The sequence below is a fragment of the Salmo trutta genome, chromosome 3, assembly GCF_901001165.1.
Source record: "Salmo trutta chromosome 3, fSalTru1.1, whole genome shotgun sequence".
Lineage (NCBI taxonomy): Eukaryota > Metazoa > Chordata > Actinopteri > Salmoniformes > Salmonidae > Salmo > Salmo trutta.
In genome coordinates, this window is record NC_042959.1 from 53,184,466 (window position 1) to 53,202,841 (window position 18,376).

Below are 18,376 nucleotides of genomic sequence, written 5' to 3' on the forward strand. Positions count from 1 at the left end.
AATGATGCAGTTGTCACTTTGCTTATTAATATAAATCTACTAGCATTCTATAATTACACTATTAGCTTGTGTTTCTTACATCTGCAGACAGCTAGTTTGTTTTAGCAAGTTGTTCTTAAATCTTGTTAGCCGCTAATGCTAATCGCTAGCAAGCTAATACATTTACTGAGTAAGAGCAAGCGTAATTAGCTATACAGCCTGATAATACCAGTGATGGTGTAGAACTTTATCAGCATGTTGTTTGTGCAACAGTATCTTCTAAATGGAAGAGGTGAACGCAAAGCAAGAATATGTTAGCTACATGAAGTAGCTAAGGGAACATTCAATGTAGCCAAAGATTATAGGGTCCCCTAGGAAACGCCTATCAGCGTTTTAGTTCCTACCCTGTCACAATATTTCCTCCCTGGCATTTTCATTTGTTTTTATGTCAAACACTGTATTAAAAGTGCCCACTATTATATTCTAACTATATAATTAGAATATACATTCTATTTCCATGATTCCAACAGTTAACCTAAGTGTGTTGCTCTAAATTGCAAGTCAAATTGCAACATTTGGTTAAAAAATAAGGGCCAAATTGGTTGCCCATATTGTGCAGCCCTACATGGCAGTGTAGAAATGATCTCAAATGCAGAAATTGATGAAAATGATGATGTTCTTTTTGGGTTGAAGTTGAATTGAACAGTATAAAACAATCAGAATGGAGACTACGTTTGTTTATATGTAACTCTGTGTTGTTGTTTGTGTTGCACTGCTTTGCTTTATCTTGGCCAGGTTGCAGTTGTAAATGACAACTTGTTCTCAACTGGCCTTCCTGGTTAAATAAAGGTGGAAAAAAAAGACCCATTGAAATCACTTAGAATCTATGTGTTGCCACCCTAGGGTCACGCACTACTCATAAAGCAAATTTACAACTTTTATTATTAAAAAACATAAAATACCGTGATATAATATTTTGGCCATATCGCCCAACCCTACCCTAGGCTACCAACGGATGTTGAAGTACTGCTTTAGGCAGTGTATGCTCAAAGAGAGCATAATCTCAATTCAGATATTTATACTGAACAATAATATAAATGCAACAATTTCAAAGGTTTTACTCAGTTACAGTTCATATAAGGAAATCAGTCAATTGAAATAATAAATTATTTTGGACCTAATCTATGGATTTCACATGACTTGCAGGGATGTAGCCATGGGGGGAGCCAGGCCCAGTCAACCAGACTCCCACAAAATGGCATTATTATAGACAGTAATACTCCTCAGCATCCCCCACTCCCCCTCAGATGATCCTGTAGGTGAAGAAGCCGAATGTGGAGGTCCTGCGGTCGTTAGGCAGGTTTGACGTACTGCCAAATTTTCTACAACGACATTGGAGGCAGCTTATGGTAGATAAATTAACATTCAATTCTCTGGCAACAGCTCTTGTGAACATTCCTGCAGTCAGCATGCCAATTGCACGCTCCCTCAACTTGAGACATCTGTGGCATTATGTTCTTCATATGCCACACCTGTCAGGTGGATGGATTATCTTGGCAAAGGAGAAATGCTCACAAACAGGGAAGTAAACAAATTTGTGCACAAAATCTGAGAGAAATAAGGTTTTTGTATGGAACGTTTCTGGGATTTTTATTTCAGCTCATGAAACATGGGACCAACTGTTTACATGTTATATATTTTGATGTATTATAGGTTACATATTGGCACAGTGCTACAGCCAAACACTAGGCTACCTTATGGACTGAGATGCTGACACTAGAAGCTTATCTTATTTCTGTCAGGGACATTTCTAGTCATCCTTGCACTTGTATCGATTGCCCTCCATCTCTCCTTTCTATAGCCCATCTGTAGAAAATGTATTGTTCCCCAGTCTCGATGGGGGTCATCATTGCTATTTGCAACTCTGAAAACCTGTCACTGTTACCATAGTAACATGACATTTTGCCTGATCCAGCTATGCCTCTTTTCAGTCATGTGCTTTCTATTGCCTATGGATTGTTGTAGTTTTAGACTTTTTCTAAACCCCAGTCATTGTTTGAGTACACCAGACCCTTTGTGTGCTGACTCTCTAAATGAGACTTCTTTGTGCGCTGTAGTTAGGAGTGTGCTGTGTAGGTAGAAAACAACCTAGAGACCCATTTGCATCATCCCAACATGTTATCTTGTTGCTATGATTCAATGCAAATGTGAACGCCTTTTTTAATTTGCTCAACGGCTCTGTGAGCAGCCTACCACAACAGTGGTCATGGGTGAGTGAGATTTGGCCAGGCATAGGGGTCAACAGGAAACATATTTTCCACAGAGATGTTGCCCTTTACCAAAACAGGCTTACACATGGGTACTATGAAAGGGTCAGTGGGAATATGTTCCATCTTTTTTTGTGTTAGCTGTTAGTAACATTACATTTAACACACTTGAGTCCTTTTTCCTGGACCTATAACGTTACATTCCACAGTACCTGCATGCTGTACAAATGGATCATAGTTTGATGCCAATTCAGGTTTACATTTTCATCCGTTTTGCTTATTTTTGATTCTATTCAGGTTTGGCTGGATGTGTAAGGCAAGTTGAAGAGCCCCCCTTCCCCTTGGTCCAGTGGTCTTGTTGGGGAGGGCGGATCCCCTGTTTTTTTCTGCCCTGATGCCGCCCTGTAAATTCATGATCACATGACCTTGGATATGGACGCAGTCCTGTCCGACTTTGTCCGTTCCACTGGAGCCGAACCAGGACTAGCCAGAGACCTGCTAGAGGGTGAGTTACAAGGCATTCTGGGGTAAAATAGATGGTTTTATGGCCAACTGCTAGGGAGAGGTATAAATTGAGCAGTGCACCTCCCAGTTAGAGCTGTTGGTAGCTGTTGGTTAGGTAAGGTATCATGTAAAAGGAGGAAGTTAAATCCAGAAGAGACTCAACTCTTGTTGCCTAGCAGCAGCACAAGTTGCAGATAAGAATATTGGTTAAAAATGTAATGCACTGCAGTAGCTATACGGCAGTGAGAGACAAGATGTGCTCAAAATTCAAATATTTACTCAAGCAATGGAATGTGTCAGTGGCCTTTACATAAGATAACAGTCGCTATGGTTTTGTTGACATATGGTAAATATTTAAAGTAATGATTGTTGAGCGGATCGGCTTTTTCTGTCAGGTTTGACTTGTCCTTTTCATTTGCAGGGAAGAACTGGGATCTCACCGCCGCCCTCAGTGACTTTGAACAGCTGCGACAGGTGCATGCTGGGAACCTGTCGTACTCTTTTGCTGAGGAGAGGACGTACCCAGCCCCGGAGAAGGAGATGGCCAGGGTGGGGCGGCCCCTTCTGCACCGTCACGAGGAGGTGCTGCAAGGTGAGAACAATGGTAAGTGTAAAATAATAATTTGGGCGTAATGTCACTTACTCACAACCACTTATCTGTTGTTGTCCTCTTGTTCTCTTCATTGTGATAAACTAGAACCCTCTCCTTTTTTTGTTTTGTTAATTCACTTTTTCTTTTTGTCAATTCTCAAGTCAGCCTTCCTTGTATACTTTCCAATTGTCCAATTTCTCTTTCCCACCCCTTCCCACAATTAACCTAAACTCCTCTCTTTTTTGTGATACCTCCCTCCGCAGCCACAGAGAAGCGTCTATCGAGAGGCATCTCCCATGCCAGCTCTACCATCGTGTCCCTGGCACGGTCACACGTCTCCAGTACTGGCAACTGTAGTAGTGAGCCCCTTCTGGACACGCCTTTGTGCACATTCCAGCTGCCCGACCTCACTGTGTACCGGGACGACTTCCGCGGCTTCATCGAGAGGGACCTCATTGAGCAATCTATGATGGTGGCCTTAGAGCACGCCGGTGAGTTTAACTGCACGGGTCCCACTGCTGCCACCAATTACAAATAAATGGCTTTATTCACTTTTGAGGCAATCTTGTTAATTGTGTTGTGTAGATGACCGTCTACACCTTAGTTTCTCAGTACTACACGTGCGTTCTGAATTGTTTTTAGTGTGAGTGAAACCGCGAGTGACTGTTCTGTTTACGTTAAGGCCGACTCAATTGGTGGACACGGGTGGGACCTAACTGTCAGAGTCTATTGCCATTGGCAACGAGTGGGGACGGAAACTGCCTGTTGCATGCAGCGTCATTGGGTGAGTGTCATAGCCTTTCAAACAAGATCCAAATCTAACGTGTTAGGTCATACTCTGCTATGTCAGTCAATGATGAGAGCTTCATTGTTAGCTGAAAGTAAGCCCTTGAATAATTGTGTTACACATTATAGCTAAGCGGTAGTGTCCTGCTGGAGAGGCTTAGCCCAGAGCATTTAATTAGGACCCAATTGAGGTGTAAGCGTTGTACGCAAAATGCCTTGTAATCCATCCTTAGAAATGGGGCTTTATTTGTGATATTCCTGAAGCTAAGGCCCATAATGGCAGTTTAGGCTAATTAAGAACAGAACTCCTACATCAAGCAACTTGCCTTTTGTCTTGAGTAAGGTTTGGATGTAACCACTGGTTTTCCTTCCTTTGGGATGGTGTTGTGTATACTATGTGCCCGGTGGCCTTGCAGGTATGTGGGGCTTTCATGACCGCGACCTGATGCTGCGGAAGTCTCTATATGCACTGATGGACCACGGCCAGGAGAGGGAGTCTCTGAGACGCAGGTGGAGGTGGCAGCAGACCATGCAGAATAAAGAGGTTGGGAATTCACTAGGATCGATCCATGTGAAACTTAGTCCAAGGGATTGTATACAGTCCAAACTTCCATTTCAGTGTATTGAAGTGTGTGTGTGTCCACAGTCTGGTCTGGTGTACACAGAGGAGGAGTGGCAGAAGGAGTGGAATGAGCTGCTAAAACTGGCCTCCAGTGAACCTAGAATACACTACAGCACCAATGGCAGCAATGGGTAAGACCTGTCTCGGACACCTCTCACACGCATTATTTATGTTAAGTATGTATGCTATTATATTAAGTTTGAGGCATACCACATGCAGTTACGGCCCTTCATGAGCCTCTGTTTTGGAACAAAGACTTAAGATAGTAAGAGAGAAATGTTAGATAGTGGCTACCTATGTCACTTCCTGTGTGTTTCCTGATCTGACCCCGTTTGTTTCCTATGTGCAGGACGGAGTCATCAGAGGAGCCTGTGTACGAGAGTCTGGAGGAGTTCCACGTGTTCGTCCTGGCCCATGTCCTGAGGAGGCCCATAGTAGTGGTGGCAGACACCATGCTCAGGGACTCTGGAGGAGAGGGTAGGAAGACACATCCATCCATAAGCTGTGCTTTATGATCTTTAGTGTTGTAATGGATTGTGATGTTTTATGCTAAACAGTATTCTCCTTCCCTTTCCAGCTTTTGCCCCCATCCCATTCGGAGGGATCTATCTGCCCCTGGAGGTGCCAGCTGCCAAGTGCCATCGCTCGCCCTTAGTACTGGCGTACGACCAGGCCCACTTCTCTGCCCTCGTCTCCATGGAGCAGAAGGGCGGCTCCAAAGAGCAAGGTAATGTTACGCAATCTTTATCAGCCTACTACAACACGCCAACACGTCACATAGTGAAGTGGGCCACTTGAATAGACTACACCTCACCAAAGTGGAAATTAGAGGAACTGCACATCAATCATAGTCCCAAAATTGACTAACGTGTAAAAAAAAGATTATTTTTGGACATCAATGTGTTTCTAAAATGAAAAAGTCTGAGATTAGGGCTACCTGTGACATCTCTGATTCCTTTGTAATATTTGAAGGTTCGGTTTTGAATTCAAGTAATTCCCTTGACTGACACGGTGTTTGTTCATAAAATAACACTCACTTGACGTTCCGACTGAAGAGTAGCATTCTGATCTCACATCAGTCAAACACTGATGCTAAATTTGGCTAGCTTGCTAGCTACTTCCAGACACAAATGAGAGAACACCTTCATCTGACCATTTTACTCACCCAAGAAGAGCTGGTTAGACTGTTCTCTTATCTAGAAGGGTTAGTGACTAACTGTCATACTGGCAACAATAAAAACATTTTTAGCCAGTCTTTACAGAAACATGTCAACTGGGTGTATGTCATTTGTAAATTCATGAATTATTCTGCATTCTGGGACTCTCAAACCAGAGTACTAATTGGGGTAGATTGCCAGTGTTTACGAACTCACCCCATGACCAACATCAAAGTACGCCTCCAAGACACGAAACTAGTATTTTCAGTTGCATTTTCTTAATGAGGCGTAGGAAAACTGAGGTGAAATTGGGCATTACAGTCCCTCTTTAATTAGTACTTTGCATTAGTTGAATGACAATTGCTGGATGAAAGAATGCCTTTAATTTTACTTTGAACATTTTTGCTCCCTCTCCCCCACAGTTGTGATCCCTCTCACTGACTCAGAACACAAAATGTTGCCTGTACACTTTGCAGTGGACCCTGGGAAGGACTGGGAATGGGGCAAGGATGATACGGACAATGTCATGTTGGCAAGGTATGACCCGAATCATTACACTTCAAATTGGGTCTGCATTACCCCCTCCAAAAACACACACGCACACATACAGTCACTATGTCCTCATAGGACCTAGTATTCGTGGGTAGGGATTGACCCCTGCACCAGATTAGAGAAATGCTTGTCAGTGAGAGTGAGATTAGGACTAAATGCCTTCTATGATTGGAACAAGCGGAATACAGAAATAGCCTGAAATAAAAATAGCTGGATATTTATTCCATTGGATTAAGATTTGCTGTTGTGTTTCAATTGGAATGGTGTACAAAAATAACTTAAATGGAATTAATACAGTGCCTTCAGAAAGTATTCACTCCTTGATTTTTACCCCCCCCCACATTTTATAGTTACAGCCTGAATTTAAAATGGATTAAATTGAGGGTTTTGTCTCTGGCCTACTCACAATACCCCATAATAGACATTTTTACTAATTCATAAAAAATGAAAAGCTGAAATGTCTTGAGCCAGTAAATATTCAATCCCTTTTGGTATGGTAAGCCTAAATAAATTCAGGAGTAAAAGTCACATAAGTTGCAATAAGTGTTTTAACATGATTTTTGAATGACTACCTCATCTCACTACCCCACACAGTACCCCCCCCCCCCCCCCCCCCCTCTGTAAGGTGTCTAAGTCGAGCAGTGAATTTCAAAAACAGATTCAACCACTAAGGTCATGGAGGTTTTCCAATGCCTCGCAACGAAAAGCAGCTAATGGTAAATACATTTTTTTAAATAAAAATAAGCAGACATTGAATACCCCTTTGAGCATGGTGAAGTTATTAATTACACTTTGGACGGTGTATCAGTGACTAAGATGCACGCGGCCTTCCTAACTCCGTTGCCGGAGAAGAAGGAAATCGCTCAGGGATTTCACTATGAGGCCAATGGTGACTTTAAAACAGTTAAAGTTTAATGGCTATGACAGAACTTCGGACAATAGTGATAGAACTCCACAATAGTGCTGAGCAGTTGGTCGTTTTGGTTTGATTATTAAAAAATAATCACTTTTTTCAGTTTCGGTTATTTGGGTTGAATGCTGTAACACAGAATAAAACAATGAATAAAAGTCTCATGATGGTAGTGACTGTCCATTACTGCTTATAATTTATTAACCATAATTTATTCACATTACTTTAAAATATTTCAGTTCTGTATATTACATTTGTTTTATGGCTGTATTTAAAAGAAACACACACCTCTTTAGGCGAGGTGCTGGCTAGCGGAATAGAACACTTGAAAAATGAAAGGAGAGCCGCACACTCTAGGAGCTCAGATGAAATAATTTAATAACCTAATGTCCAACATTTTGACAGACAAGCTGTCTTCATCAGGGTATAATGACAAACACTGCAGGGTGACTAGTTTATATAGTGTCAAAGGACACAGGTGTGTTAATTACCACATTTTAAGCACCAAAATATTTGTTTGCTGGAAACTAGAGCTCACTACTCCATCGCATAGTTCTGCGTGGATCGGATTTATCTCTAGAGAAACTGCAATGTGCACGTTGAGCTCACAGGGGGATAAAAATGGATTTCAAATAATTTAACCAACATTGGTCAATTAGTTATTTAAAAGTAAAAATAACTTACATTTCATAAAATTTCTCAGCACTACTCCCCTCTACTAAACTAAATGGCAGAGTGAAAAGAAGGATGCCTATACAGAATAAAAATATAGAATAAAATATTCCAAAATATGCATCCTGTTTGCAATAAGGCACTAAAGTAAAACTGCGAAGAAATTCACTTTGTCCTGAATTCGAAGTGTTATGTTTGGGGCAAACACAACACATCACTGAGTACCACTTCATAATTTTCAAGCATGGTGGTGGCTGCATCCTGTTATGGGTATGCTTGTCATCGGCAAGGACTATTGAGTTTTTTAGGCTAAAAATAAATGGAATCGAGCTAAGCACAAGCAAAATCCTAGAGGGAAACCTGCTTCAGTTTGCTTTCCAACAGACACTGGGAGACACAGTCACCTTTTAGCAGAACAATAACCTAAAACACATGAACAAATATACACTGGCATTACTTACCAAGATGACATTGAATGTTCCTGAGTGGCCAAGTTACAGTTTTGACTTAAATAGGCATGAATATATATATATGGCAAGACTTGAAAAGGACTCTCTATCAATGATCAACAACCAATTTGACAGAGTTTGAAGAATACAATCTAGTATTTTACAATCCAGCTGTGCAAGGCTCTTAGAGACCTACCCAGAAAGACTCATGGATGTAATCGCTGCCAAAGATAATTCTAACATGTATTGACTCGGGTGTGAATACTTATTTCTGTATTTCATTTTCAATAAATTATCAAACATTTCTAAAAACGTGTGGTATAACATTGAGGTATTGTGTGTAGATGGGTGAGATTATTTAATCCATTTTGAATTCAGGCTGAAACACAACAAAATGTGGAATAAGTCAAAGGGTATGAATACTTTCTGAAGGCACTGTACATAGTTTGTCTGAAAATGGATTATAGAAATATTTGTATGGGGGCATTAGTATTTCAGCTCTGCACAATTATGCATTCATGTTGGCTACATTTCTGACACGGTATATTATTTATGCGTTATGAAAGGTTACATAGTTTCAGCTGAGCCGTTTGGTGCTCAAGACTTGAACAGATGCCACGCCATTAGCCTAGTTTGAATAACCGACATGTTACCAGACATCACTTATGTAGCCTAGTTCTTATTTTCCTTTCTCTAAATGATGCATGTAATATTCTGGGAAGCAGCCTTTTCTCTAAATGTTTCACCCAACATGGTGTTACTGTTAGGGGCATGACGAGGTGATTTCACCCTCCGTTTGAACTTTGACCTGTCTCTCTTCCTCCCTCAGTGTGACCCTGTCCCTGGAGGCAAAGCTCCAGCTGCTACACAGCTACATGACTGTCACCTGGCTGCCCCTGCCCTGTGAGGTATCTTTTGTGTTCTCATTCACTAAGGGAGAATCCTAACTCTTAACACATTTCCCTCAGTCATGCATTGATGTCAATCGGAGACTAAGTGATCATTTGAGTTAAGTGCCGGTTTGGATTCAGCCCTGGTTGCAGATCATTTTGTAACAATAACATACCTGAACACCCTCCCCCTTCAAATAGTTTCTGAATGTGAAGCTTAGATCATATGCTACCTACCTGGTTACGTTTTTAGCATGTTGTAATGGATGATTAAATTGAAAACAGATTTGAGAGCTATTAAATGTAGATAAGCTATTTACAGTGTTACATAACTGTGTGGGTTTCTGTTATTATGTGGGTTGTAATTTTCTGTTTTGATCTAGTCGGTAGTCATTTCCCCTCTGCTTCACAAATTCCATGTGAAAACAAACCACACATAAAATGACGTCACACTAAATGGTTTGAGTGGCCTTTTCGTGCATTCCAATCTAATGCCGGGGAGTTAGAAAGGAATCTCAACCTCATGGCAATTTCACCGTTAACCTCTAGTGAGAAGTAGCAATAGAAGGATCGCTGTTGAAGATCTGTGAGGTTTTCTTGGCCTTTCCAATAAAAACGAGGATGTTGGCGTTACCTTTAGCTCTTCGGTTGTCATGGTTATGGGGCTTGGCAGAGAGGACTGTTTTTACAACTGTCCATTGTGTGAACTAGTGTGACGTCTTCATTGTAGGTCACACCGTCTCCAATTATAGAGTGTACATTTTCCAATAGAATTTATAGAAATGGCAAAGAAGCTTTCTGAACTGAGTCATCTGTACCTCTCACTCCTGCTCTTAATCTCTCCGTTGCTTTCTGCGTCACTCACACCTGCTCCCTGTTTCTTTTTTAAATTCAATTTCTCTTCCCTATAATTCATCATTGGTGTGTCTGTTCTTTCAGCAGGCACCTTTGGCCCAGCCCGAGTCCCCCACCGCCTCTGCAGGAGAGGACGCCCGCACCCCTCCCGACTCAGGAGAATCCGACAAGGAGTCGGTCAGCAGCAGCTCCAACGGTGATGCAATGACGACAGCAGGGGCGGCCAGCGCAGGTGGTGTGTCGACCAAGAACAGCTCCTCCTCCTCCAGCTCGTCCAGTAACACCTCGGCAACATTGACGACGGGTACGGGGGCAAAGGAGAAGACCAAGAAGGAGAAAGACAAAGACAAGAAGAGGGCTGACTCTGTGGCCAACAAGCTGGGCAGCTTCGGCAAGAGCCTGGGCAGCAAGCTGAAAAAGAACGTGGGCGGGCTGATGACGGGGAAGAATGCAGGAGGAGGCGGGGCCAAGCAGGAGGGCACAGAGAAGAAGAAAAGTTCGCTGAGGGGGCGGAAGGGCAGCAAGGACAGCTCGCCTTCGGCCCACGCCTCCGAGGACTCTGGGAAGGGCTCGCCGTCATCGGGCAGCGAGCGTCAGAATGGCACAGGCAGCGGAAGCAGAGAGTGTGACCCATATAAGTACAGTGCCGACGTGAAGGCGAGCCTGGGCATCCTGCGGGCGGCCATGCAGGGCGAGAGGAAGTTCATCTTTGCTGGCCTGCTCACCACCAGCAACCGCCAGCCCTTCCAGGAGGAGATGATCCAGCGCTACCTGTCTGACGCTGAGGAGCGCTTCCGGGTAGAGCAGGAGCAGCAGCGGAGAGAGGCAGAGCGGAAAGGAAACACCAACGGCATCCAGCAGCCCAAGAAGGAGGCAACGATTGGCACAGAGGTGGGCTACCGCACTTATGAACCAAAAGAAGATCCGGCTGAGAGCTCACCGCCCACATTCAACCACCTCAAGTCGTCTTCGTTCAGCCCCTCGCTCTACTCTGGCGTGGTGCCCATCCCCCGGCCAACCTTCATGGATCAGCCGCCCTCCCCGGCCCCCGTCCCGCTTACTCAGCACCCACACATGCACGGCTACATGGAGACGCGGCGCCAGCTTGCAGGTGGCTCCCCAGCGTCGTCTTATCCTGGTCTGCCTTCCTACGCCACCCTCCCCCGCCACTGCCCCATGGCGCAGGGCCCCCCTCACTCCCAGTACCACCCCCCGCAGGCACCGGTACCCCTCAGCCCCTTTCGCCTCATCCCCTCTTCTTTCACACCCTCGTACCTCCCCGAGCACGACCCTCCAGACTACCCCACCTCAGAGCCTGTAGGCGGGGGCTACGCTAACGGATTCCGGGACGTGCGCTCCGGCCTGGATGTTCCTCGCAGCGGGCCTCTCCCGGTCAGGCACTACTCCCTGGGCAGCGCCGGAGGCCTGTCCAGCCTCCAGTCCAGCCGCTGCCGGACGCCAAGCTGCAACTACTACGGACACCCCGAGACGGGCAACTACTGCTCCTGCTGCTACCGAGAGGAGCTGAAGAGGAGGGAAACGGAGCCGGCCATCCACAGGTTCTGAACGAATGCACGGACTGACCAGAACTGGCTTTGTGGCCACCAACCACAAGGAAACTGATGGATGAGGTTTCCTGCTATAGGACGATACAGATCCTGGCCCTCTCCTCGCATCACTTCCTTCTCTAAAGTTAACACTGTGTGTGGAGACCGTCCTGGACAGGATCGGTACAGTGACTGGAGAGAAGGTGGCTGGCGGCTGCTGCGGCGGGCGTTAGACAATAGGACTGTGCACTTCTCTTACATTTGCTGTGGCTCTTATGCAGGCTGTGTGTGTGTGTGTGTGTGTGTGTGTGTGTGTGTGTGTGTGTGTGTGTGTGAGAGAGTGAGAACTGCAGGCTCTCCTCCGCTTTGTCCCCTCGTCACCTCGCAACTGTCTCCTCCTGGTGGAGAGAATGTATACGGCAGGCGATACACGCACTCTTACGTCCACATTACACACACAAACTAACACTGCACAAGCACAACCTGAAACTTCTTGATTATCACTCCTCTATATGTGGAGACAACCTATATTTGGCCCTGTAAATTGATGGTATTTTAACATATGAATCAGCCCTTCGATGTCTTGTTAGTCTATTCAACCAGAGGGTTAGAGAGGTATGCAGACGGACTAGCCTAGGGCATTACTGTTTACCGGGTGCTCATGTATGACTTGGGAATGAACGGAGCTCTTTCCTGATGAGTAGTTGGGTTTCTTTTGCGTTGGTCCTCGCTCTTGTAATGCAAATTGAAACTACAGTATTATGTTACAGTAGTTGCTGTTCTGTGGGCTGCAATGGTGCTGCTAACGTTCCAGAATGCAACAGACCCCATCTATACAAGTTCATCTCAAATATAAACAGGCAAACAGATAGCCCTATCCACCCTTAAGATGCCTTTTATGGCAAAGTAACCATCCAATCTAAATTCACCATTGTGTCCAAACCATATTGTGTCCAGATGTCAGTCAACTTCTACCATTTTTATATGTCTCCCAGTATCAATTATAGAACAAACATGGCAGAGTACTGTGGTAGATATTCCGAATGACTAATATACAGTATTTAATAAGGTTGCTAGAATCTTACTGTTCCTGACTTGTTTTCGTCATTTTATATCCATCATGAAAATGAGGCATTTCGATAATATGCTGGTACATTTAGGGTCATCCAACACTACTAAACCGGAATTCAAAACACAAACTCCCCTCGCATTTTCAGCTCGACCTCAAGGTAATCAGTATATGCTAAACTGATAAACGTTCACATTTTGGTTGAAAAAGACACTGTCCATTGTAACATTCATTGTCCACTTACATTGTAACTGTCAATTAGTCTCTGCTTCTCTTGTGGCTGAGAAAGGTAACAAGTATTTTCTGGAAACTCGTCCATAGGGCTGTGTTACTTTGGTCTAAATATTCATGTAACTTTTCGTGGATACCTACTTATGGCAAACCCCAAATTCCTGACATGGACACCCCATTGATACGATTCAAAACAAGTTGGATTATTCAACCCAACTCCCCTTCAAGTCCTATTGAGGGCATTGTGTTGATTCCAAACAAGTGACTGACCCCTGTCGCTTAACCTCTTTCTGCACAAATTCAAGCACTTTCCTAATGTCCGTAGACATTTTGTTACCGTTTTGAAGGTATCTGACTGTTATGTTGTCCTTAGGTCATGTCAGAACTGTAGACACTGCCACCTCTACTTGCGGGAGGGCAGATGCATGGGCTAGAACCCCTTCTCTAAGGATTCAGTTACCATGAGTACAGCTTTTTGGTGCCAGTGTTGTGGTTTAACTCTATTTCCTAGTTGCCTTTTTCAGTCTCTTGTCCTTGTGGCATTACAGTCTTGTTTGTATGTTTTACAAAATGTGCATCAGGTGTACACTACTCGTTTTTGCTGCAGTTTCTCTTCTGGTATTTTTGTACCCTACTCAGTGTAAAGCCCCTGTTTTAATTATTTTAATTTTGCACCCAGACATGGAGTCATTGTTCGAAGATCATAACAAAGCGATTTAGAGATCAAATGTAAAAAAATATATATAAATAATAATTCTGGAGATTGGAACATATCACATTTTTTAGATACTGTCTTGGTCTCATGTTACTCTCAATGATTTGCAGATTAGGACTAGATTTTTTTTCTCATCACCAATGTATTAACACTTTGTAGACTCATGAGGAAGACAGGGGTGGTTCTGGGGGTGGCCAGGGGGGGCCAGTGCCCCTGTGACAACAATTTTGGACCCCCATGTGCCCCCCCTAAATGTGGAGTATGAAATTATTTTGACATAACAAATTTTTGCTATCGTTCTTTTTTTACATCCGTTATTAGACAGTGGCAACGCGGAACACTAATGATAATGAACATGGTCTTTTAACTGCTAATGCCTGCAATGCAGTGAAGAAAACGATATGACAACAATAACGTCTAATGTAACTGGCCCCTCTAACAGTACAACTGGCCCCAGCTTGGCCCCCCCCCCAGTTGAAATGGTCTAGAACCGCCACTGGAGGAAGACCAATCTTCCTGACTTGATAAACAACATTCGTTCAGTCTTTTCACTTGAAGCACAATGGTGTGAGAATATCTGTATGCAATTCACTGCCTTGCCCAATGGATGGCGCTCTTGTGTTTGTTCAATGTTCCTGGAAGTTTCCATGCCCTACTTAACCAAAAATACAAAAGAGAACAATTTAAGGGTACTAAGGTTTGAGTTTATTTCCCAAAATACAATTTGCCAAGGGTATGAGGGACTTTAAGTAACATTTGTCTTTTGAGAGGTAGTTCAAACATGCGGCTCAAAATAGTCACCCTTCAAGGGATGCTCCATGACTTCGAGGTGGCATGTGCATCTTGAATTGGAACCAACCATTCCCCACAATACCATTATGCTATATCCAAAACAATATTACTCTCTGTGTGTGTGTGTGTGTGTGTGCGCGCGCGCTTACGCTGTATGAAATCTTTTTGCAACAAAAAAATTGCAGCTCATAAGGCACAAACAAGAGGTCATCTTTAATGGAAAGATGATGGCTAACTAAGAACATTTAACATTTTACATTTAAGTCATTTAGCAGACGCTCTTATCCAGAGCGACTTACAAATTGGTGCATTCACCTATAATATCCAGTAGAACAACCACAAATGGGTGTATGTGTGCTTTCTCCTCTCAATGTAATAATATTAGCTTACGTCAACAATTTTTTTTTTTAAGAATTGGATGGCTTACAGACAACATCTTGAACATTTTGACTTATAGACTGCAAACATTTTTGTATAAAAAAAACAAATGACAGTGAGGTTGTATATGTTGAAGTTATTTTTGTAAACCCAAAGTTTTACAATGTTTTTAAAGATAATCTATATTGACGGATGCTAAAATGAGTGGAATATAAGCTTGTAATAGCCTGGGTTTATGGAGGAGTCAGTATTCACCAGAATGGACAGTTTCGCTGTCAAGGTTGATCACAAAAGAGCCTCCTAAACTCAAAGGTTTCTCATTAGCAAACTACTTTCCTCATTGCTGACCTGACAATATGATTTGAGAATATATATTTATAGTAAGATTTTTTTTCTTCCGAAGTTTCCTTTTGGAATGTTTAGTTGAGAAACTTTTAGTATGTTATGTGTCAAGCAGACTGGCTTTTATTTGTTTGTTTTTATTTGAATTTTACGTGTGTTCTTTTATTTTCTCACCATCAATCCATGCAATGCTAACACATTACGGTAATGATTCGATACTTGATTGTTGGTGTTTTCAACTTATGCTCTTGCTGCAATCCCTCTCTAGGAATAAGATGGCTTTGAATTTGTTTTACAAAGTAACTGACCCATTATTTTTATATTGTACATTTTCTCTCATTTCTATGGGACAGAATAGTCATCAGCAACATGAACATGGGAAACTTTAGTTGCATGGGACTGGAACTGTTGCATGTAAATTACTCCATTTAACCAAATTTGTGCATTATTTTGAGCTGATTTGGGATGTCCTGGTTTTTTGACCTGTTTTTTAATTTTATTTTCTCTTTTCATGTTTGGAGAGGAGAGGCTGTGACAGTGCAATCTGGATGGAAAGAACATCTGATTTATTTTTATTTTTTTTGCACTGTTTGAATAAATTCTCATTTGTATTTCAACAACATGGTGGCAATCCAAATGTTTTACTCTGTTTCTGACTGTTTTGGGGGGGGGTTACAAATGTAGGTGTTCCAGAGATGTATAGAAAAGGGATTGTCTGTTTTTCAATGTACTCATTGGATGTACAATGTTGGATGAAAGGTGAGAATTGGTATTATCTTGATCTAAGGATGATGTAATTGTGACACCATTGATTTCAAATCTTTCGTGGCCAGAATACGTAAACATAAATGGTACCGTTCGTCCATTACATTTATCGATCAAATGACACCAGATTTGAGTTCTGGGTTAACTGCGATTTACATTGTTAGAATCAATGTGTACATCGATTCATCTACATCTGATGCCAGCCAGTAGATATAAATGTTCAAAACTATTGTATTATATTGTCCAATTATCAATTGTGTTGAAACACTCAAGTCTCTCTCTCGCTTGGTTGATTAAACAGCAAAAGCTGTTTTTACGTATTAGAAACAACTTGTTACAACATTACACATTAGAAGTAACTTTCACTCAGATGATGCAGCTGGCTGTGTCCTGAAGCTGTTCTATGTATTAGAGAAATTGGAGACCCTTATGTAATATTGAATAGGGTCCCATGTGGTAGAACGAGGTTTGGATTTATAGCTCGTTCACAAGGACACGGTCTCCCCACCTGGCTGTTAGGAGGGACAGACTGTACTTTATCCATTTTAGAATTTCTATTTGCTCATCGAAAGGAATTTCTTCAGTACATTCCCGCTGGAATATTCTTCCAATAGCATTTGTCTGCATTACTGCAGTACTACCTTTTCTACCTTGTCAGTTCAGATGACAGAGCAGCCGTACCTCAGACGTTTATCATTTATCAAAGGATCAACTGCAGGTACTGTATCATTCATATCCATCACTTGCCTGTGTTAAGACTAACCTACAAATGGGTGCCTTTTTTAGGGCTTTTATCTTGTAGGTAGTTTACTACTGGTAATTTATTTAGATTTTGAAATAGTATTTTTTCTTTGATTGCTTCTGTGCTCTTTAAGCCTAGTCATCCTCATGGTATTTTCTTTTTTACATCGTTGCTTCCATTCTCGTTTGAAATTCTCAAGGTAGGCGAAATGTTGAACCCTTAGTGACAATGCCATTTTACAGAATACTACAAATGCAGCATCCAGTTCATTCTGCATTAGTAACATGGGTATAATGATTTACAACTATTTTATAAGCATGTATGATCCTGTAAAATGTTATAGGGCTGTTGATGTTAAGTATCTATATTGAAGTTAACGATGGGACAACACTATCACGTTTTTATTTCTGCACCTCAGGCTCTTTCGATAGTTCTAATTTCGGTGAATGTTTGTCAATTACAAATGACTTAATGTAATATTGGAGGCAAAACACTTGAATTTAGAAATATATTTGCATCTGTGTATAGGCCTGTATTCAACAACCTATTAAACGGCCCATTTGAACCATCTCCATTTCCATAAAACTAGGCCTACTTCAAAAGCTCTACATACTGTCTGCCTCACCTTTCCTAAATTACAGCGTTCTTCATTGTCCTGAAGAACTGAACTGCTTTAGTCTCAGTGCTGTGACACCTCGTTCAACTAACCAAGACCTTGATTACCTGAATAAGGTGGCTTAATTTGCAGGACCATTATAGAAGTACAAACTGCTGGTGAAAAATTGGGATCCTATTAGATGCTTTTTACACTGCTGGCCCTTTAAGAGGCTGTACTGCACTTGCTTTTTTCACTGGTGTGTCATTTTAACTATGGCGAGGGAATCAACAAATGGAAAAGGAAAGGGTACAAGCAGTGGTAAACATTTCTTCCACATTCCAGTGACTAACAACTATAGGCAATATTCCTGACAGGCGGTACATTTATGTGGGGCGTGCACTACACGGTAGCCTACATACATGGATTCTTTCGGCAATGATAACCGTGAAAGAAACGAAATTAGTTTTCTGATTCACAGAGACCACCTCTGTTCTCGAAACCGGTGATGCAGGGTATCGCTGACATTCGAAGAAAGTGGACCGTTTCTTATGTTTTCCTGATACAGACATGGAGCGATTAAAGGCCCTTTTTCTTCTCGCTATCGAAAAAAACGTAAATTAACTAGGGTTTACGTTCTGTATTTCGTTCCCGAGAGAGTTGAGTATTGGACGTCAAAATGTTAACGGGATCCAAAACCACGTTCAAAGTGAGACAAATGGTTCCAGATATAAAGGTAGGCTTTCCACTCAATGTTTTAATATTGTGTTAGATTTGTTTCGTGTTCTGAAAGGTAGCTTGCCGTGAGTCAACTTTTTAGCTACCAATGAGAAGAATACATTGAAATACTTTGTTCCATCATTGGTGGACTATATAAACAGATCTAAATGCCACCTAGAAATCTTGCTGTGTTCATAATGGTTAGTTACAATGTGTTCAACTAATTCGCAATGTATCGAATTCTA

General features: G+C 42.2%; 2 protein-coding genes across 3 annotated transcripts in view; both read left to right on the forward strand.

The window, feature by feature from the left end:
- The window catches only part of otud7b (OTU deubiquitinase 7B), a 31,623-nt gene extending 17,811 nt beyond the window's left edge, over positions 1-13,812 (forward strand). Inside the window, exons 2-12 of one of the 2 annotated variants that reach the window (XM_029739657.1) lie at positions 2,544-2,751; positions 3,172-3,342; positions 3,606-3,833; positions 4,025-4,126; positions 4,545-4,672; positions 4,775-4,881; positions 5,100-5,227; positions 5,328-5,477; positions 6,330-6,444; positions 9,320-9,398; positions 10,320-13,812. In XM_029739657.1, the coding sequence (XP_029595517.1) occupies positions 2,667-2,751; positions 3,172-3,342; positions 3,606-3,833; positions 4,025-4,126; positions 4,545-4,672; positions 4,775-4,881; positions 5,100-5,227; positions 5,328-5,477; positions 6,330-6,444; positions 9,320-9,398; positions 10,320-11,801 (2,775 nt within the window). In that variant the 5' untranslated portion in view covers positions 2,544-2,666 and the 3' untranslated portion in view covers positions 11,802-13,812. Of the gene's footprint in view, positions 1-2,543; positions 2,752-3,171; positions 3,355-3,605; positions 3,834-4,024; positions 4,127-4,544; positions 4,673-4,774; positions 4,882-5,099; positions 5,228-5,327; positions 5,478-6,329; positions 6,445-9,319; positions 9,399-10,319 lie in introns of both variants that reach the window. The other variant, XM_029739652.1, reaches the window with a different exon arrangement.
- A 3,848-nt stretch (positions 13,813-17,660) lies between these two features.
- The window catches only part of LOC115178471 (myotubularin-related protein 11), a 36,461-nt gene continuing 35,745 nt past the window's right edge, over positions 17,661-18,376 (forward strand). Inside the window, exon 1 of the mRNA XM_029739671.1 lies at positions 17,661-18,147. Within this exon, the coding sequence (XP_029595531.1) occupies positions 18,091-18,147 (57 nt within the window). The 5' untranslated portion in view covers positions 17,661-18,090. The remainder of the gene's footprint in view (positions 18,148-18,376) is intronic.